The sequence below is a fragment of the Heteronotia binoei genome, chromosome 4 (genome assembly GCF_032191835.1).
Source record: "Heteronotia binoei isolate CCM8104 ecotype False Entrance Well chromosome 4, APGP_CSIRO_Hbin_v1, whole genome shotgun sequence".
NCBI lineage: Eukaryota > Metazoa > Chordata > Lepidosauria > Squamata > Gekkonidae > Heteronotia > Heteronotia binoei.
The window spans coordinates 74,567,210-74,589,778 of record NC_083226.1 but is presented as its reverse complement, the minus strand read 5'-3'; the positions used below and the strand labels follow the sequence as shown (position 1 = coordinate 74,589,778).

General features: G+C 40.4%; 1 protein-coding gene across 2 annotated transcripts in view; it reads left to right on the top strand.

Annotated features, from left to right (window-relative positions):
• The window catches only part of FRMD3 (FERM domain containing 3), a 208,801-nt gene that overhangs the window by 128,164 nt on the left and 58,068 nt on the right, over nucleotides 1–22,569 (top strand). Inside the window, exon 4 of one of the 2 annotated variants that reach the window (XM_060235396.1) lies at nucleotides 9,508–9,586. The exons of the other annotated variant lie outside the window; for it this stretch is intronic. Coding sequence (XP_060091379.1) covers nucleotides 9,508–9,586 — 79 coding nt within the window. The remainder of the gene's footprint in view (nucleotides 1–9,507; nucleotides 9,587–22,569) is intronic. 2 annotated transcript variants of the gene reach the window in all.

The following is a 22,569-nucleotide window of genomic DNA, read 5'->3' as shown; positions in this document are numbered from 1 at the left end:
GACAGAATGAGTAGGCACATTGATGAACACGAGTTATTGAGGAAGACTCAGCATGGGTTCTGTAAGGGAAGATCTTGCCTCACTAACCTGTTGCATTTCTTTGAGGGGGTGAACAAACATGTGGACAAAGGAGACCCAATAGATATTGTTTACCTTAACTTCCAGAAAGCTTTTGATAAAGTTCCTCATCAAAGGCTCCTTAGTAAGCTCAAGAGACATGGAGTAAGAACATAAGAACATAAGAGAAGCCATGTTGGATCAGGCCAACGGCCCATCAAGTCCAACACTCTGTGTCACACAGTGGCAAAAAATGTTATATACACACATACACTGTGGCTAATAGCCACTGATGGACCTGTGCTCCATACACTGTGGCTAATAGCCACTGATGGACCTGTGCTCCATACACTGTGGCTAATAGCCACTGATGGACCTGTGCTCCATATTTTTATCTAAACCCCTCTTGAAGGTGGCTATACTTGTGGCCGCCACCACCTCCTGTGGCAGTGAATTCCACATGTTAATCACCCTTTGGGTGAAGAAGTACTTCCTTTTATCCGTCTTAACCTGTCTGCTCAGCAATTTCATCGAATGCCCACGAGTTCTTGTATTGTGAGAAAGGGAGAAAAGTACTTCTTTCTCTACTTTCTCCATTCCATGCATTATCTTGTAAACCTCTATCATGTCACCCCGCAGTCGACGTTTCTCCAAGCTAAAGAGTCCCAAGTGTTTCAACCTTTCTTCATAGGGAAAGTGCTCCAGCCCTTTAATCATTCTAGTTGCCCTTCTCTGCACCTTCTCTAAAGCTATAATATCCTTTTTGAGGTGCGGCGACCAGAACTGCACACAGTACTCCAAATGAGACCGCACCATCGATTTATACAGGGGCATTATGATACTGGCTGATTTGTTTTCAATTCCCTTCCTAATAATTCCCAGCATGGCATTGGCCTTTTTTATTGCAAACGCACACTGTCTTGACACTTTCAGTGAGTTATCTATCATGACCCCAAGATCTCTCTCTTGATCAGTCTCTGCCAGTTCACACCCCATCAACTTGTATTTGTAGCTGGGATTCTTAGCCCCAATGTGCATTACTTTGCACTTGGCCACATTGAACCGCATCTGCCACGTTGACGCCCACTCACCCAGCCTGAACAGATCCCTTTGGAGTTCCTCACAATCCTCTCTGGTTCTCACCACCCTGAACAATTTAGTGTCATCCGCAAACTTGGCCACTTCACTGCTCACTCCGAACTCTAAATCATTTATGAACAAGTTAAAAAGCATGGGACCCAGTACCGAGCCCTGCGGCACCCCACTGCTTACCGTCCTCCACTGCGAAGACTGCCCATTTATACTCACTCTCTGCTTCCTATTACTCAGCCAGTTTTTGATCCACAAGAGGACCTGTCCTTTTACTCCATGATTCTCAAGCTTTCTAAGGAGCCTTTGATGAGGAACTTTATCAAAAGCTTTCTGGAAGTCAAGGTAAACAACATCTATCGGGTCTCCTTTGTCCACATGTTTGTTCACCCCCTCAAAGAAATGCAACAGGTTAGTGAGGCAAGATCTTCCCTTGCAGAACCCATGCTGAGTCTTCCTCAATAACCCGTGTTCATCAATGTGCCTACTCATTCTGTCCTTGATAATGGTTTCTACCAACTTTCCCGGTATTGAAGTCAGACTGACTGGCCTGTAGTTTCCCGGATCTCCTCTGGAACCTTTTTTAAAGATGGGGGTGACATTTGCTACCTTCCAGTCCTCAGGAATGGAGGCAGATTTCAATGAAAGATTACAGATTTTTGTTAGAAGATCCACAAGTTCAACTTTGAGTTCCTTCAGAACTCTCGGATGTATGCCATCCGGACCCGGTGACTTATTAGTTTTTAATTTGTCTATCAGTTGTAGGACCTCCTCATTTGTCACCTCAATCTGACTCAGGTCTTTCAACACCCCTTCCAAAATTAGTGGTTCTGGGGCGGGCAAAAAGTTCTCGTCTTCTACAGTGAAGACGGAGGCAAAAAATTCATTTAGCTTTTCAGCCATTTCCCTATCCTCCTTCAGTAATCCTTTTACCCCATGGTCATCCAAGGGCCCCACTGCCTCCCTGGCTGGTTTCCTACTTCTAATATATTTGAAGAAAGTTTTATTGTTGGTCTTTATGTTTTTTGCAATATGCTCCTCATAGTCCCTTTTTGCCTGCCTGATCACAGTCTTGCATTTGATTTGCCACAGCCTGTGTTCCCTTTTACTAATCTCACTTGGACTGGTTTTCCACCGCTTAAAGGAGTCCTTCTTACCTTTTACAGCTTCCATTACTTTATTTGTTAACCACGCAGGCCTTTTCTTATGCCTGTTTGTGCCTTTCCTAACTTGTGGTATGTATTTTATCTGAGCTTCTAGGATTATAGTTTTAAATAGCGTCCAAGCTTTCTCAAGGGTTTTGACCGTATGTACCTTTCCTTTCAGTTTCTTCCTCACATGCCTCCTCATCTCAGTGTATTTACCCCTTTTAAAGTTAAACGTGGTTGTGGTGGTCTTTTTGGACAACTCCCTATTTATACAAACGGTGAAATCAATAACATTATGGTCACTGCTCCCAAGCGGCGCAATCACTTTTACATCTCTCACCAAGTCTTGGGCATTACTTAGGACCAAATCCAGGATCGCCCCACCCCTGGTAGGTTCTGAGACCATCTGCTCCATAGCACAGTCATTGAGAGCATCAAGAAACTCAATCTCTTTCTCTCGACCAGAACACATATTGACCCAATCAATCTGCGGGTAGTTAAAATCACCTATTACAACACAGTTTTTACGTTTAGCCGCTATCTTTAAGCCTTCCATCATATTATAATCGTCCTCTCTCTTTTGATTTGGTGGGCGATAACAAACTCCCATAGTTAAATTTCCTTTTGGGCCCTCTATTTCAACCCAAAGCATTTCTAAAAGTGAATCTAATTCTCTGATCTCAGCCTTACTGGACCGTATATCCTCTCTGACATACAGAGCCACCCCACCTCCAACCCTTCCCTCCCTATCCTTCCGATATAGCTTATATCCAGGAATCACCGTGTCCCACTGATTCTCCTCATTCCACCAAGTTTCTGAAATTCCCACAATGTCTATGTTTTCTCCCAGCACTAAACATTCCAATTCACCAATTTTACTTTGAACACTTCTAGCATTTGCATACAAACATCTATAATTTCCCAGGCGAGCTAGGCCCGCCACCTTCCTCCTGCCGCCTCGAGACACTGGCAGACAGTCCATATTGTTTGTCACCTTCACAGTGGACAACTCCGGTCCGTTACCCGGTAGAAAAATAGCAGCTAACCCTTCATCTCTTTGAGACGAGTCCTCCCGAACCAGAGACATTTCATCTCCTGTCGGCTTTCCCCCAAGATTTAGTTTAAAAACTGCTCTGCCACCTTTTTGATTTTAAGCGCCAGCAGCCTGGTTCCATCCGGGGACAAGTGGAGACCGTCTCTTTTGTACAGCTCCCGCTTGTTCCAGAAAGCATCCCAGTGCCTAACAAACTTAAACCCTTCCTCCTTACACCATCGTCTCATCCACACATTGAGACTTCTAATTTGTGCCTGTCTCTCCTGCCCTGCACGTGGAACAGGTAGCACTTCCGAGAAGGCTACCTTGGAGGTCCTGGCCTTAAGTCTCCCGCCTAGCAGCCTAAATTTTTCCTCCAGGACCTCACGACTGCATTTCCCCACATCGTTGGTGCCAACATGCACCACGACCACAGGCTCCTCCCCAGCACTGTCTATCAGTCTATCTACTACACGCGTAATGTCCGCTACCTTCGCACCAGGCAGGCAAGTCACCATACGGTCAGTACGCGGTTTCGCCACCCGGCTGTCTACTTGCCTAATGATCGAATCACCAACTACCAATACCCCCCCTCTCCCCCTGCTCAGGGATGGTTCCTTGGCGCGAAAGGATTCCCGCTCACCGACCGAAGAAGAGGTCCCTTCTGAGGGCGCATTCCCCTTATCCTCAGCACGGTGCCCTGTTCCCTCTCGACCCTCACGCTCTCTGGCAGCAACGGGGCTGCTACGTTCAGAGCGGGGCTCATCTAATACGCCCCCGAGAGTCTTCCCCAAGTGCCTAACTGACCGTCTCTGCTTCTCCAGGGCAGTCACCTCGGCCTCAAGGGTACGAACTCGTTCCCTGAGGACCAGGAGCTCCTTGCATCGAGCACACACCCAAGACTTCTGTCCTTTGGGCAGATAGTCATACATGTGACACTCAGTGCAAAACACTGGAAAGCCCCCAACCCCCTGCTGGCATTCTATCTTCATTGTATATATATATATATTAAAATATACAGTCCTCTTTAAATGCTGTTTAAGTGGCTCCCCTTCTGGTGGGTCAACTTACCTAAACTTACCTTATTGGGAACTTACCTTATTTGGAGAACAAAGAAGCCAGGGATCTGGGTTCCTGCTCCTTAGAGAGCCCCTAGGCGAAGAACCACAGGCCAAGAGCCCTTTAGCTCTCGCCCTTTGGCAAGGCGCAGCTTAAAATGCAAAGAGGTGGAGCAGGGCACTCCTCAGCAATCACTCTCAATCAGCAGCAATCACTCTCAATCTCTTTCACCCCTAAGGCAGTCAACCAAACAAAGAGCAGTCAACCAAACAAAGAGCAGTTCCCCAGCTATCACACCTTAGAATTTTAGGCAGCCCCACAAACCTTAGAATGTAGTCCTTCAAAACTCAGAAATTCTCAGCAATTTCTCCAGCTGTCTCAGCTATCAGAGCTGCTCTGCTCTGCTCCTCCCAGACCTCTGTGAGAGTAAAAGAACAGGTCCTCTTGTGGATCAAAAACTGGCTAATTAATAGGAAGCGGAGAGTGAGTATAAATGGGCAGTCTTCGCAGTGAAGGACAGTAAGCAGTGGAGTGCCGCAGGGCTCAGTACTGGGTCCCATGCTCTTTAGCTTGTTCATAAATGATTTGGAGTTGAGAGTAAGCAGTGAAGTGGCCAAGTTTGCAGATGACACTAAATTGTTCGGGGTGGTGAGAACCTGAGAGGATTGTGAGGCACTCCAAAGGGATCTGTTGAGGCTGGTTGCGTGGGCGTCAACGTGGCAGATGAGGTTCAATGTGGCCAAGTGCAAAGTAATGCACATTGGGGCCAAGAATCCCAGCTACAAATACAAGTTGATGGGTTGTGAACTGGCAGAGACTGACCAAGAGAGAGATCTTGGGGTCGTGGTAGATAACTCACTGAAAATGTCAAGACAGTGTGAGATTGCAATAAAAAAGGCCAACGCCATGCTGGGAATTATTAGGAAGGGAATTGAAAACAAATCAACCAGTATCATAATGCCCCTGAATAAATCAATGGTGTGGTCTCATTTGGAATGCAGTGTGCAATTCTGGTCACCGCACCTCAAAAAGGATATTATAGCATTGGAAAAAGTGCAAAAAAGGGCAACTAGAATGATTAAAGGTTTGGAACACTTTCCCTATGAAGAAATGTTAATACGCTTGGGGCTCTTTAGCTTGAAGAAACGTCGACTGCGGGGTGACATGATAGAGGTTTACAAAATTATGCATGGGATGGAGATGGTAGAGAAAGAAGTACTTTTCTCCCTTTCTCACAATACAAGAACTTGTGGGCATTCAATGAAATTGCTGAGCAGTCGGGTTAGAATGGATAAAAGGAGGTACTTCTTCACCCAAAGGGTGATTAACACCACGACCACTGGCTGCTCCCCAACACTGTCTATCAGCCTATCTACTACACACGTAATGTCTGCTACCTTCGCATCAGGCAGGCAAGTCAGCATACGGTCAGTACGCGGTTTTGCCACCCAGCTGTCTACTTGCCTAAGGATTGTATCACCATCTACCAAGACCCCCCCCCCTCCCTGCCCAGGGATGGTTTCTTGGCGCAAAAGGATTCCCGCTCACCAACTGAAGAAGAGGTCCCTTCAGAGGCCGCATTCCCCTTATCCTCAGCACAGTGCCCTGTTCCCTCTCGACCCTAATGCTCCCTGGCATCAACGGGGCTGCCACGTTCAGAGTGGGGCTCATCTAACACGTCCCCGAGAGTCTTCTCTGAGTGCCTAACTGACTGCCTCTGCTTCTCTAGGTCAGTTACCTTAGCCTCAAGGGTACAAACTCGTTCCTGAGGACCAGGAGTTCCTTGCATCAAGCACACACCCAAGAATTCTGTCTTGTGGGCAGATAGTCATACATGTGGCACTAAGTGCAAAACACTGGAAAGCCTCCAACCCCCTTCTGGCATTCTACCTTCATGATAGTTTTTTAAAAATATACAGTCCCATTTTAAACCCTGTTTGTTTATGTGGCTCTCCGCCTGGAAAGTCTACTTACCTCATTGGGAACACAAGAAATCTGGGTTCCTGGTCCTTACACAGCCCCCAGGCTAAGAGCCACAGGCTAAGAGCCCTTATCCTTCTTGTGTGATCTGTAACCTCTTGCAAAACAGTAGTAAAGTGAAGAACTGTTCTCATTTATATATTGTATTAAATTTTGAAAATATACAAGGTAATATCAATGTTAATACTCATATACAATTAATTAATCTTATGGAATCACGTTATAAACAAGCATAAATACGTACATACAATAAAATGTCTAGTAAGAATTTTAAGATATATAGATGTGTCTAGATATGTAGACCATTTTCTATCCAAGGAGAGAGATCAAGATGAAACAAGATTAAAGTTAAGGCAATAATTCCTGCATCAAAATACAATCAATCTAATTGAACTCATATTATCATTAAACTATTGAGTAAGCATTGACAATGGAAAAACTTATCCGAGAGCTACTGTTTGCTGATGATGCTGCACTCGTCTCCCACTCGGTATCAGCTCTGCAGCATATGACGTCCTGCTTTGCAGAGGCTGCCAAGCTATTCGGCCTAGAAGTTAGTCCGAAGAAGATAGAAGTTCTCCACCAGCCTGTACCCCAGGAAGATTATCACCCTCCCTGCATCACTGTGGGTGAATCAGTTCTGAAGACAGTCCAGCAGTTCAGCTACCTGGGGTGCATCATCTCCTCAGACGCCAAGATCGACAAGGAGATTGACAAGAGGCTGGCAAAGGCAAACTGTGCATTTGGCCGACTGCACAAAAGAGTGTGGACCAACAAGCATCTGAAAAAAGGCACAAAGATCAATGTTTACAAAGCAGTTGTGATGACAACCCTCATCTACGGCTCCGAATCGTGGGTTTTATACCGTCATCACCTGCGACTCCTTGAGCGCTTTCATCAGCGCTGCCTTCGCACCATCCTCCACATCCTCTGGAGTGACTTTGTGACCAACACTGAAGTCCTCAAGAGGGCGGAGGTTACAAGCATCGAAGCACTGCTGTTGAAGACGCAGCTGTGCTGGGCAGGGCATATTTCTAGGATGGAAAACCACCGCCTTCCCAAGATTGCTCTGTATGGCGAACTTTCCACCGGCCATCGAAATAGAGGGGCACCAAAGAAGAGGTACAAGGACTCCTTGAAGAAATCCCTTGGCACCTGTCGCATCAACCATCACCAGTGGTCTGACCTAGCCTCAGATCGCAAAGCATGGAGGCATACCATCCACCAGGCTGTCTCTTCCTTTGAGAACGCACGCATAGCTGGTCTTGAGGACAAAAGGAGATTGAGGAAGAATCACACTGCTACAGCACCAACCCCAAATCAGACTTTTCCCTGCAGCCACTGTGGCCGGATCTGCCTGTCCCGCATTGGTCTTGTCAGCCACCAGCGAGCCTGCAGCAGACGTGGACTACTGCACCCTTCTTAAATCTTCGTTCGCGAAGTCAAGCCGAGAGAAGCATTGCTAAGAATTCTTAACTGCCTAAATAATTTTTATGCAAACTATTACAGATTATTCCAAAAATTACTATTGAGTAATTACTATCAGGTGTGATCCACGACTAACACAGTAAAAGAAAAGGAAGGTAGAAAAAGAGAAATATAAAGTACTAGTAAAAGGAAAAGAAACAAAAAACAAAACAAGAAAAATATTAAAAACTTATAAGTAGAGAAGATCAAGATATCCTGGTTTGTGTGGTTGAATATCATTTGCTGTAATAAATTCAATAAAAGGAAACCATTTCTCTGTGAATTTCAAAATATCATTGTGTGATCTGTTATTTTTTCTAGTATGAGAATGTCCCAAACCTTGGATAACCAGCTGGAGACTGTTGGAACTTGAGGTGCTTTCTATTTTGATGCAATTAGGGTTTTTGCTGCTATCAGCATGCTAGGTATCAGTGTTTGCCTAAATTGAGGTAAATATCAGCATGCTATATATCAGTGTTCGCCTAAATTGTTGGATCTTGCTAGATGTCCTGGAAGATCACTTGGGGAAGAAATGGGATTTCATATTCCATTATAATTTTGATTTGATGCAAAATCTCATTCCAGAACAAAGTAATTCGAGGACACTTCCACCAGCAGAGGGCAAAATCACCGACTTCACCACAGTTTTTCCAGAATAACGGAGAGTGGTTAAATGATATTAAGGATAGTCTTTTAGGTGTGAGGTACCACTGAGTTATAATTTTGTAAGCTATTAATTTTGAACTGATCAGTTTAGTGCAGAACAAATTAGATGACCAGATCTTGTTCCATTGGTCATCGCTGAGAGCTATCCCACAATTATGTTGCCATTTTGATTGGCATGATAAACGTTGAACACTATCCAGAGAAATCAATATAGCATAGGATTTAGAAATTATGCCTTTGAGATTATAGTCCAATTGTTTAGGAAGCAGTTCAAAATCAGAGTAAGGAGATGACGTAACATTTTTCAAGTTGAGAGTAGAAAAGAAGAACTGTTCATAAAAGATGCAAGCAATCCTTTATTTAAAGTGACTTTTTGTCTACAAACTTATATTAGGCAACAAATAGAATAAGTCAATATTCATGGTACAGTCATTGATAAAGTCTTCCTTTTAGCATAAGTAGATTATGAGTTAAAAGTGGTAGAGGTGGCTGAAGCTGGCAGATACCTAATAATGACTCTGTATGTTGTAAGAGGTCTGTGTATTAACAAAGCACCTATAAGTACTAAGAACTTGGCTGTCTGCTCTGGAATACTCAGCAAAGAAAACCCCCCTAACTACTTACGTTAGAGTTCTCAATCTCGGCTACAGGGTTCTAGACTGGAAATCACATAGTCTGGGTCTGGTTCCATAGTACAAACACCCATGACTTTGGCACTGTCCAAATATACCAAAGAATCAGAAGGAGTTGTTCACTTTGTGGAGAGATTTATCTGTGAAAAATGTATATAGCATTGAAGTCTACAAACTTTTGGTTTAGATAGACTTTATCCTGCTTTTGCTTTGGGCTTCCTTATCATACATTGTACTTTCTTTTTGTTTATTTTCTTTTTTATTTGGTGCACTGCATCTCACAAGCTATTCTGGAAAACTGTTGGGAACCTATCCTGCAGTGTGGAAGAAGCCATGTTTTATACAGCTGTTCTCATGTTTTTTCTTTATGTTTCAGCTCATCCACCATATACCATGTGCTTTAGAGTGAAATTCTACCCACATGAACCCCTGAAAATTAAAGAAGAGCTTACCAGGTACTTTTTGTTGTCTGTGCATTAGGTGATATCTTAGAATCATAGCTAACTGTATCTTCATGTATGCTATACTAAACATTTTGCACGTTTGCTAACTTTCATTTTGCATAATTTTTTTAGTTTTAAAAAGAGGTTTTGGGAGCTTGAAAGGGGCCCATTGGTGAATAGATATGTTAGATATCAGATATCACTTAGCATGGCATTGAGTAATACTTGTGCAAGTCAGGAGGCAGCAGTGCGGAGGAGAGAAAGTGGTGAAATTCCTCCCTTCTGCCTCTTCCATTGGTGCAACTCAGTTCATAAAAGAAGCCGAAGGAAGTGATTTCATCCCTTTCCTCCTGCAGCCTCCCAACCCATGTGCCTATTATTCCCAAGGATTCTTCCGCTCCAGGAATAAATTTCTAAATTTTCCTGGGGTTGGAAATGTCTGCTGGGGGAGAGGAGATGCAGAAAAACCTAGGACTGTTAATGGTCTGCTGACAGACTGTGAGATTCAACCCATGGTATATACACACACCTGGATCTTGGTTGCTGGTTTTGCTGCAAGCTCTGGTGTTGTCTTCAGGGCTGGCTCGCCCACTAGGCAAACTAGGCGGAGGGTGGGTGCGCCAAATTGGGCTCCCCACCCTCTCCCAGTGCCCCAAGCAAGCACCTAGTTTGCCTGCCTCCTCCGGCTGCCACTGCCAGCCGCCACCACTGCTGCCGCCGCCCGCTCCTCAGTTCCCTTTCCTTTGCCTCCCCCCCCCCGTGGCTCTGTGCCCCCACACCTCCTCCTCCTTCCTCCCTTCCCCACCCTATGTCAATTTCAATGCCTGAACTGGCTCTAGCACCGCGTTTTGGCTATCTAAAGCCGCCCCCCCGCCGGCAATGACTCACTCGGCAGGTAAAACCGCGCCATGGGGCCACGCTCAGAGTCTGCCTAGGGCGCCATGGGGCGTCGAGCCACCCCTGGTTGTCTGGTATGCTTGCTCTCTGTTTTGTGGTTTAGAGTAATGATCTGATGATGTGCAAGTAACTGAATCTACTGAAGTGTTCATAGACTCTACTGAAGTGTTCATAGATAAATCTTTTATAAAACAGGGTTATGGGAACCACCATGTGGTTTCGTTGCCAGCCTTTCTCAGGGCCTTTCACAGGAGATCCTGGGTTCAATAGTCCAAATGTGTTGTATGGGAGAGGGGGATTCCATCAAAGAATGATTATAGGAGTGCAACATAAATGCTTGATGAATGGAAAATGCTACAGTGAAAAAATGCATTTGCTATTCTTCATGGAAATGTCTAGTGATTAATTTAGAAAACACTCAGGGTAGTAACTGACTTCTTGACCTTTTTTGCCTACTTGTGCTGCTTCAGGTACTTGCCTTACAGCTAGAAGTGGGGGATCAAATAAGCAAGCAAGCAAACAAACACACAAACCCAGTTCACACAATGTGTTTTGGCAGAAAGCATTATAAATTATTTTATCAAAGGTACCAGTATTTAAAATCACTTCTGTTTGGAAAAAAATTACTTCAGCATCCCCAGGGAGAGGCTCTGTCAAATGCATGTTTGTTTATTTTGACAGCACACTGTGAATAGTAATTTGCTCTGTTTGCAGACAGTGCCGGTTGTCTTCTATGGATTGTAGAGATCTTTCCTAGAGCAGTGAGTAATATTGTTATACATCACAAGGGGGAAGTGATCATAAATGTATAAAAGTTATAAAATTTAGCAGAAATCAGCATGTCACTTTAACTATCTCTTAACTCCTTTTTGTAATGTTTCCCATTGCATTTATAGTGAGACTTGAAAGATGATGGAAAATATTTTATGAACTAGTGTGTTATATCTGTTTTCAGAAGTGTTATTTTATGAGGAATTTGCTTTGCAGTAATTATATAAGTGATTTCCAGTTTTCCCCAAAGAATCAGCAAATTTTGCAACAGCGAATTGTATTGTACAATAAAATAAACAAAGAAAACAATTTAACATTTAAGTTATAATTTGGTTTCATGCAAGCCTAGGCTGCATTAGATTGCAGTTGGGTATTTGGATAGTTGATGATCTGTCATACATATGTGACGAGATAAGGCTACAGTTTATTTAGTGTATTTGTATCCCACCCTTCCTCAAGAAACTTAGGGTGACATTCTCCTTTCTTCCATTCTATCCTCATAATAATCTTGTGAGATGGGTTAGGTTGTGAGAGAGTGCCTGGAATGTTTCCTGGCAGAGTGCGAAATGAAACAACCCATTACTCATCCTAAACCCATTGATTTTAATGGATTTAGAAGGATGTAACACTGTTTAGGATTGCACTGTTAATCTCACAGATCCTAGCCAACATTCTAACTACTACACTAATCTTGTTTCCTTTTATTTTGTTATTTAAAATATGTTCTGTGGGGGGGAGCGTTGCTGAGCAATGGCAGACGCGTTTAAGTGAAGCTCCGACTCTTCCCCTTCTAAATCTAGACGCTTCGGCTACATCGCAGACTCAAAATCGCCTTACAGATGGGAAAACCTCTCAAAGCTAAGGCCAAAGCTAAAGCCAAGATCAAAAATGAGGAAACCTATAGTAGAAGCTTCTCAGTTGGTAAGAGATTTTTTCTCACCGGGATTTCCCCCTATTCAAATGGGCTGTTCTCGCTCTGCGGATCGTAAAATGGCGCCTGGGCAAAACATTACTGATAGCCCACACGAGGATGGGGAAGATGCCCCAATTTGTAGAAGAGATTTGATTATATTGTGGGAGGACATCCATACTTATTTTACAAAAACGGTGGAGGGCTTATTGGTACCCGTTAATAAACGTATTGATGAAATTACTAGTGACCTAGAAATCACATCGAAAATGGCGGAACGTTCTGCTGAAATATCTTTATCTTTGCAAGCAGAAGTAAAGCATTTAAAGGCAAAAGAATCTTTACTCAACACTCGAATAATAACATTGGAAAATCGCTGGAGAGCCCTGAATTTAAAATTTTGAGGGATCAGAGAGGGTGCGGAGGAGAATATGGATCTTGCTGCTTTCCTATCGCAATGGTTAGCTCAGGTCTTTAAGCAGGAAGGTGGTGCATCTCCGGCCATTGCTAAAGCACTGAGACTGGGACCATTAGCAGTGGCGCACAAAGAAAAACTGCGGGATATATTGGCGCAGTTTCTCTACCCCAAGACAAGGGAAAAAATACTGAGAGAAGCCCAGCTGCAAGGCTATTTTATGTTTGAAGGTCAGAAAGTAATTGTGCTGCCAGACCTGCCAGCAGAAGCGTCAGAGAAACGGAAGAGCCTAAAGTTTTTTGCTTCAAAATTGTACCATGCTAACATAAAGTTTTGTTGGAGCCCCATCTCAGACATCCTTGTGTACAAAGGAGGCACGCTGTTTAAAGCTTCGAACACCACTACAGGGAAATTGCTTCTCCAGAATTTGAACATAAGTCTATCAAGAAGAGAAGAAGACAAACTGAGTGCTGATACTCCAATTGCAGAGGAACCACGCATGTCTGAAGCTACCTGAACTCTCAACTTTATAATATGATAGTTCAGCATCACTGTTTGAACTCATGTATATGAGTCTGCTAAGTTACCAAAGCATTAACAACGGAGTTTATGCATTCATTATTCAAGTTCTTTTATAGGACAAAACAAACAATAAGTTTTATAGAGTGATAACAGTTAAAGACTGGTACAGCACTTATTCTGATTTTATAATCACTGATGAATTTTCTTACTTACAACTTTAACTAATCTTGCTAACTCTATCATTCTAACTATATGGTTTACCTTGTTAATACTAATACTATTAATATATTTAATTAATGAAATTTTATTATGATTTTAATACTTATATGATGATACTAGTTGTTATATGAACTATAACTTATACTAAGCTATGTTGATACTGTGAGTCTATATTTTTAATGAAATCCAGTTAATGATTTAATATTAATGCAATAATATCTGTTATTTTAAAATTGAATGTTTAATAATGAATTTTTCTTAAGGTTAATAGGGAGCACAGCACTTATAGTATAGATGGTTAAGAACTGAGTTGAAATTGTTTTTATGAATATTATTATAGTAATTATTAGGATTATATAAAACACAATGAATTCTTAGGCATAAAATTCTAATTCACTCTGCAATATGTGTACATGGAGACACTTGTGCTACTTTTGTATCTTCAGGTTATCATTACTATCTCAATTAATTTAGTAGTTTTGGATGAAATTCTAGTACCTTTAATCAATTGTTATTTGTTATAAATTTTGGTAAGATAGGCTTAATTAATACTTGGTGGTTATATGCTTAATGATAAAATGTTTACATAAGGTTGAAATTACTGGATTAGTCAAAGCTGAGATAGATGCTTATTCTTTAAATGATTGTTAAGGGGGGGGTTAATAGCTCTCAGAATACTTTAGAATTGTAATAGCACTAAAATAGTATATAAGGTTAAATTAGTTAATTTTTATAGCCATTGAATTAACATTGGACTTGTAATTTAGTTGTATTAAGTATTAGACAAATTTAGTTACAGCAAACATTTATATATGAAGGTGCTCAATGCTGTATGTTGAATGTTTATATGATTTTATGCACTATAGACATCTATATATATGCCAAGACCAGTTTTACTTGGGAGTGGACCCTAAAGTAATTTCAATTGATACCTCGTGAAATGAGTTCTCCATTTGTAGCAGAGGAGGTGGTATCTTTATAGTCTGCTGTATATTACGAAAAGGAAGCGAGGGAAAGGGGTGTTTTGTTAAGTTTGTTCTCACTCAGGTGGTTAGAGCCTCCCCGGAGGTATCAGAAGGTTTCAAATTAGGGAGAATAGCTTGACGCCTCCCTTTAAGTTAGTAGTTTTGAAAGTGTTGAAACCTTTGCCCTCATTGGGGCTTAAGTGGTAGAGGTTGGTCTCTACTTTTTGTTCTGTGTTCACTTTTAGTGTATTTTATACTTGTTGTATTTATTGGTTTTATTTGATTTGTCTTGGTTCAAACTTGTTCTCAGGATTCTAAGCCAGTGTCTCAGCAGTATAAATTTATAACTTGGAATTGCAAAGGTCTTAACAATCAAATTAAGCGCAGGCGTATAACAAACTTATTATATAAAGAAAGAGCTAACATTGTTTTCTGCAGGAAACCCATCAAAAGTCCAGAGACAAACAACTTTTGAAAACCTCATGGTTCACCCAATCATTCCAGGTCTTAGGCACGTCTAAATCAAGGGGAGTTGCGATTCTCATCTCAAAGAATACACCATTCCAATGCCAATCTACAAAGGTAGATCCTTGTGGGCGATACATTTTTGTTCAAGGTATGTTAAATGATACCCCTGTTACACTTGCATCAATTTATGTGCCTAACAAATCCCAAATCAATTTTATTAAAGCCACTTTAGACTAATTAAACTCTTTTCAAAAAGGGGAAGTCATTGTTGGAGGTAATTTCAATATCATTGCTGACCCGGTCTATGACAAAACACACAAGCAGGGGAAATCAACTTGCTCTGTTTTGAAACTAACCGCTCTACAAAATGTTCTAGACACTTACAACGATAGATATTTGGCGTACCTTAAATCCTGGTTCCAGAGAGTTCACCTATTTTTCTTCTGTACATGAAGTATACTCCAGAATTGATTTTCTAATCACTTCAAAAAATCTAGGGGGCAAAGTTTCTAATGCAAAGATTGGTTCTATAAAGATATCAGACCACTCTGGGGTTTCCTGTGATTTATTTCTTCATAACTCTAATGAAAAAGGTCCTACATGGACATTAAATAAATTGCTACTAACAAACTCTGTCATTTCAGATGAGATAAAGCAGCACATTAAGGAGTACTTTTCTTATAACACCACTTGTGGGGTTTCCCAAGACTATGTCTGGGATGCTTTCGAAGCGGTGATAAGAGGTAAATTAATTTCTATAGCTGCCGAATGTAAAAAAGAGAGACAAAAGAACATACTTGATTTACAAACAAAAATATCAGCTTTGGAGAAAAGGCATATGAAATATGGTGGCAAAAAAACTCTTAGGAAACTAACTCAAGAACGGAAAAAACTAGAGCTATTGGAAGTCTCCCAGGTTCAAAAAGATATGATGTTTTTACGTCAGAAATATGTAACTAGGTCATCAAAGTCACTTAAGTTACTGAAGCATAGAGTCTCTCGTCAAAAAGCTAGTTCTTTAATCCATGTCATTAAATCACCTGCTGGTCAGGTGATGACTAACTCAAAAGATATTGCTGCTTCCTTTTTTCAATTCTATAAAAACTTATACACCACATCTAATCCAAATGTGAACTTAATTTCTGACTATTTAAAATCTATTAATTTCAATGCTGTTTTAAATCAGGGGTACTCTTCTTTTTTAGACAAACTTATTTCTTTGTATGAATTGAATTTGGCCATCACTAAAATTAAAAATAATAAGGCTGTTGGGAGGGATGGCTTCCCAATTGAATTTTATAAGCATTTCAAGGCACAAATTGCGTAGCATCTTCTGAATACTTGTAATTTTATCATGTCCTCTAATACCTTACCTAGAACTTGGAAAGAAGCAAAAGTTATTGTAATTCACAAGGCAGGAAAAGATAAACTAAGCCCACCCTCATACCGACCAACTTCTATTTTGAATCACGATTTTAAAGTTTTTTTCTACCATTCTAGCTGAAAGATTGAATAAGATCATATCACATTACATTAGTAGTGACCAATCCGGCTTCATCCTGGGTTGATCTATTAATGATAATGTTCATAGAACTCTCAATCTGATTCACTACTGCAAGACATCTAAGATCCCCTCGCTAATTCTCTCACTAGATGCTGAAAACGCATTTGACAAATTGGAAATCCCCTTTTTGAAATCAGTATTAAATTCTATGTAATTTGGTCCCAACTTCGTGTGCTGTATAGATGCCATATATAATGCGCCAAATGTCCAAATTTCTATTAATTTAGAATGGATAATTTAATTCTAGGTAGGGGTACTAGACAGGGATGTCCTTTGTCCGCAATTTTATTTGCATTGTCATTGGAGCCGCTGGCTCATGCAGTCAGAGAAGACCCAGGAGTGGAAGGCATTGTTCTAAAAGACAGATCACATAAAATTAGTCTTTTTGCGGATGACACCCTGTTTTATCTTAGTAGTCCTCTTGTCTCCCTAAAAAAATTAAAAACAATAATTGATCAATTTAGTATTCATTCTGGATTTACTGTTAATTTTTTTAAATCGGAAATATACCCTATGGTAATTACACTCAAGGTGAAACAAAGCATTCTAACTCACTTTTCTTATAAATGGGTGGAAACATCTTGGCGATATCTGGGGATTAATATACCGCTGAACTTTAAAGATTTAGCTCAAGTAAACTACTCTCCCCTTTCTTTCAGTTAAGTTTCATTATCTGAATGGTCCAGAGGTACCTTTTCACTGCTTGAAAGAATTGACCTTTTAAAATCTTTTTTATTACCAAAATTTCTATATTTATTTCAGAACTTGCCTATTCCAATTGATAGAAGGGATTTGCAAAGGTGGCAAAAAGCCTTCATGGATTTCCTGTGGAACTACAAACACCATAGACTTTCCCTTACTATGGTATCAAAACCCACAGCACTAAGAGGTTTGGGTGTTCCCCTCTTAGAAAAATACTACGTAGCCTTTCAATTAAAGTGCATTCTTTTATATGCGAATCTGAACTACGATTCCTCTTGGCTCAGTATTGAAAAGGCCTCTCTAGGCGTGACCATTTTACAAGAGGTCATTTGGCTTGGGAAATTTGAAAGACCAAGAATGGTTGTAAGCAATCCATTTTTAGAACATACACTTAGTCAATGGAATAAGTATAGAAAGGTTTTAACACCAGCCACCTCCCCTTTTATGACTTTTCTTGGACAAACCTGGTTTTTGCCAGATAAAAATTTGAACAATTTTAAACAAGAATATTTTTCGTCTAATAGGCATTACAACCAATGGTAAACTTAGTACGATAGCTTAACTAGAAGCAAAATATAAAATCAAAATCCCCTGGATGCAATACTAACAAGTACATGATACCTTGAACAAAATTATACCTCTTACATGTGCAAACAGACATTTAAACATCTTTGAAATTCGATTAAAGACTGGCTCTACAGCTGTTAGAGGTGTAATTTCAAATATTTATCAGTTACTAAACTTAAAGTCCTAGGTGCAATGTACATCGAACAAACTCATTGGCAGAAAGATTGTGAGAAGGTTTTCTCAGAAGAACAATGGAATTCAGTATGGAAAAGCTCTTTATTTAAATCAAGGTCCTTTTATATTAGAATCCAAAACTTTAAAGTCTGGTCCAGATGGTATTACATGCCGTATAATATGTTTCGTAGTAAACTAATTCCAAACCCAAGTTGTTGGAAAGGATGTGGGGAAATAGGCACGCTAAAACATTGTTGGTGGGATTGCCCCACAATAAAATTATTTTGGAAATCAGTGCTAAAGATTGCTATGAAAATAATAGATTGTGATATCCCTCTATTACCGCAGTTGTTTCTGCTGAATATATGAAATAAGAAACCGTGTTCTAATTTGAAATTAGAACTACTCTCTATTTTATTAATGGCAGCTAAAATCAATGTGGCTCAATGCTGCAAATCTGACTAAAGTCCTAGTATTTGTCAATGGTTGATAAAGTCTGGGATCTCTTGATTCTAGATAAGCTTGCATCCTGCATATTGAAATATGAAAATCCATTATTAGCAGATACCTTTGTAGAAAAATGGTTTGGGTTTTTTGCATACATAAATGAAAATTTGTCATCCACTTCATCTATTCCAGCTAAATATCTGGATTACATTCTGTATTAATGGATCTTCGAATATGTTCTTAACATGTAACCTGAGTTAAGGTTTTCTGTATGTAAATTTTATTTATATTTAATTTTTTGCACTTTTTCTGTATGTCATATCTGTAAGTGATGTTATTTTTATATACTTAGTATTGGTTTTACAATGCTAAAAATAATAAAAATATAAGTTATATAAAAAATGCTCTGTGAACAATATTTTGATTTAAATTTTTATTGAGTTTTATCTGATTACAGCAGTGTAATAGTAATTACTAAGGAATACAGTTCTCTGTGAACAATATTTTAAAAACCTTTCTATACTCATTTGAGTTAAAGGTTGTCTAAATATGTAAGGAACTGCTCGTTTCAAATTTAAAAATGTGTTAATCATGGATCGGTCCATGTTGAGAAGTCTCTAAAAATAAAGAGGTATTCAGTACAATAATGTACTCTGCCCAGGATGAGAAACAGAATGAGGGTATATTTTACATTGTGACATGACTTTGTCCATGTGGTTGCAAAGAGTTGGACTCGATTGTGCAATTGAACAATAATATATTATATTTCAGACATGGAACTACGTATTTTATCATAATATACTCATAAATATACAAACTGCATCCTGTGTATCTCTTTCTGTGCTGGTCTCTGACCATACTAAATAGTTCATTCATTCATTGACACTGTGTCAAGTTTTATATGGCTTTGAATGGTGGGGAAACCACAACATGAATCAGCATAGAGCCCTCCATATACTTAAATCCAGAATTGTACATATTTCTCTATCAAATTGTATATAAACTCATTATACAACATGAGTTTCTAAAACCACAGTCAATAACAGGGAACTGTCTAGATTAATTCCTTCTGAAAACATTAATGTAGAAAATGTCTACATTATCTTATAATCAACCCCTGCTCCTCAGCCTCTGAAAATATGAATTCATAGTATAGGTAACCTTATATTTCTCATATAGAACTGTGTAACAAGTATTAAGATGAAAATGTTGAATGACTCTGTAGTACTCTGAATAAGTGAACAGTGAGGAAATTTGTACCCTACAACAAACTTTGTTAGTCTTTTTAAAAATATTATTGTTATCAGGGCTTTTTTTGAGCAGTTCCGGCTGGCTTGGAATCAGGGTGTGTGTCCTAATATGCAAATGAGTTCCTGCTGGGCTCTTTTTACTAAAAAAGCCCTGATTGTTGTTATTATTTTAGGAAAACAGTGGGGTGCAGAAAAGAAAGGGAAAGAAAAAAGAGGGTTATACAACATAATTGCATTTGTCAAAACTAATCGCGTAGTACAAAATATATAGGACAGAGAATATTTTCCCTTTTATCCCCTTGATATAATTTTAATATAGAATTTATTTCTGTTGGGGTACTATTCATCATTTACATTTAAATTTCAAACTTCATAAGTAATCTGTTTTAACTACAGCACTAGTTTCACCATTACTACAAGTCCAGTTATTTTTGCCACTTCTACATATTCGTTAGAACCTTTAATAAATAAATAGTATATCATGGTGTAAAAGAAAGTCTATTATATATCTCATATTCGAGATATTACATTTGGAACATATTTTAATCTGCTTCTATTACCATATATTTGTATATGATATTTTCTCACTTTAAGTTTGTCTCCTGCTAACATAATACACATTCCATCTCTCAGATTTTTGCTTCTCAAATAGGTTGTTAATTTTGCCATTACTGCAAGTTTATTTTCACATTCTTCTAAACATGGACAGATGTCTAGTTTCAATTTTGTTGTGTAATTCTAGATGCTGTCATCATGTATTTGAAAATTTTGTTAGTCTTTAAGGTTCTACAGGACTCTTGTTCTTTTCTTCTACCAAAGACAGACAGATTAAACCCTGTGGAGGCCCCTAGGCAGTCAAAATCTTGGGGGTCTCCTTGCAAATTATCTCTGAGTCAGAATGCCTGCCCTGTCGCCTGTGGCCCCCACTGCAACCTGCAGGCACCTTCTCAAAAGCCCCTTTGACAAAACTGTGGGGAAGAGGCAGAGAGAGGCAAACTTGGCAATGACACCAGCAGCAGCCACACCAGGCAAGTCGGGCAAAGAGCGGCTCAGTTGCTGGCTGTGTGAAGGCTGGGAGGGCTGCAAGCAGGGGGGGAACTGGGGGGGAGGGGAAGCCAGCCCAGGGCCTCTAAAGACATGGGGGCCCATAGGCCAGTGGCTAGTTGGCCTAATTGTTAATCTGGCCCTGAAGACAGACTAACATGGCTACCCATCTTGATCTATCTCTTTGTTACTTGTCTGCTCTCACCAGAAAGGCAAGCAATTTCTCATATTTTCTATTGGTCTTGCTGTCAGTCCCCAGATAGTGTAAACCAATGTACACAACTAAAAAGTGTTATTAGAAGCTAGTAGATTTTTAGGGCTAGTACTTTGCCTCAAAGTGATTATGTTGCAAATTGTTTTAGCACATTGTCATTGTGGATTAAGAGTTTTTGTATCATCATTTTGCAGCATCAGAAAAAATTATCTCTCTTGAGAACCACCTGCAGTCAGGAAATGTGAATGTTTAAAAGGGAGGTTGATGCACTATGATGGCCAACTATTACATTAGGGAGATGCCGCAAAAGGGGCAATTACAAACAAAGCACAGCAGTAATGCATTTTACAATGTTGGACAATGCTAAGAAGACCTTTTAAGCTATGAAAAATTACTACTTTCTAGAAAGAGGGCTGGGATCCAAGGAAGTATTTATGCACATGGATGGCTCTCATGGAGATGTTTTGACTTATTTTCTTTTAATAACTGGCCATGTCCATTGTGACTCCCATTGCTTTCAAAGGCAGTTTGCTATGTGGCATGAAGATTCTGTTATTTGAGACACAAATAAGTTCCATTTTTTGCTTGGAACTAGTTGGTATGGAGGTAGCATGCTGCACAGTTCAACCAGAGTGGTCTTTACCCAAAACTTCTGAACCCATGGACTTAGAAATGTAGTTATTCCATAGAGTCATCAGGGAAACAGGATAAAGACAATAACTTTGATTCATAACCAAGGATAGGTGAAAAAAGGTTGTTTAGTAAAGATACATAGAGATATTTACAGGAAACTCTCAGTTGTCAACTCTTGATTGCAGAGAAGAGTTAACAGCCAAACTTTTAATTTTTTTAGGTGAGTATTAGCCTTTCTTCAACTGCAGCATTCTCACAAAGTAAATGTCTGATTTTCCCAGAAGCCAAACTTTAGCCATTCTCCCTCAGAAACTGGGCTCTGAGACAGCTGTAGTCACCTCCTAAAGCAGTCACTGTGCTAGCCTGCTTTATCACAATTCTCAGCATATTGCTGAGAATTCTGGGATGTGCTTTCGGTTTATGCAGGATGCTGGCCAAGCCTTGATGCTGCTCTGTGTGAATGAAAGTACATCCATGCCGGGGAGCCATGACTGGTCCTGATGCTTGCATACATTAGGCTGGATAGAAGCTAATGTTGGCACCTTTCGCCAGCGGTGGAGGTACTTATGCAAACTGGAAGAGTCTCTTGGTGGAAGGGTGGCACTGCTGTTAGCTCAGCAGAGAGATAGGATGCAATTCATGATGTTCGTACACTGGAAAAGGACAGGCATCCAATTCTAGAGTTACGAAGTGAGAGGTAGGTGTGTACTTCCAACACCATGTTCCCATTTCTACTGTAATAGATGAAATAACTCCTCAGCCTAACTCTAAATTTATTTCGGGAGGGGGCATGAGTCAGTGATACAGCCCTACATTGCATGCAGAAGGTCCCAGGTTCAATCCCCAGCATCTCCAGTTCAAAGGTCCAGGTGGGAGGTGTGAAACCTTGGAAAGCTGCTTCCAGTCTTAGTGGACAATACTGACTGTGATGAAACAAAGGTCTGATTCATTGTGAGGTAGCTCCATCTGTCCATGTTCTCCAGCAGTTTTGGAAGGCTCCAGTGGATTTCCTGCAGAATCTCATGCACACAGAACAAGGTTCATCCTTTCAATGGTGTTCTGCAGACTGAGTCCACTACAGAGATGTTGGAAGTGGGGGAGGAAGGTGCTGCTGTCTGTCTGCTTCACCATAGGCAAGAAGCAAAACCACCACAAGCCAAAGGGAGGTGCACAGTGGCTGTGACACATGCTAGATGGCATGCTTTGGACTTGAGGCATGGCAGATGTGGAGAA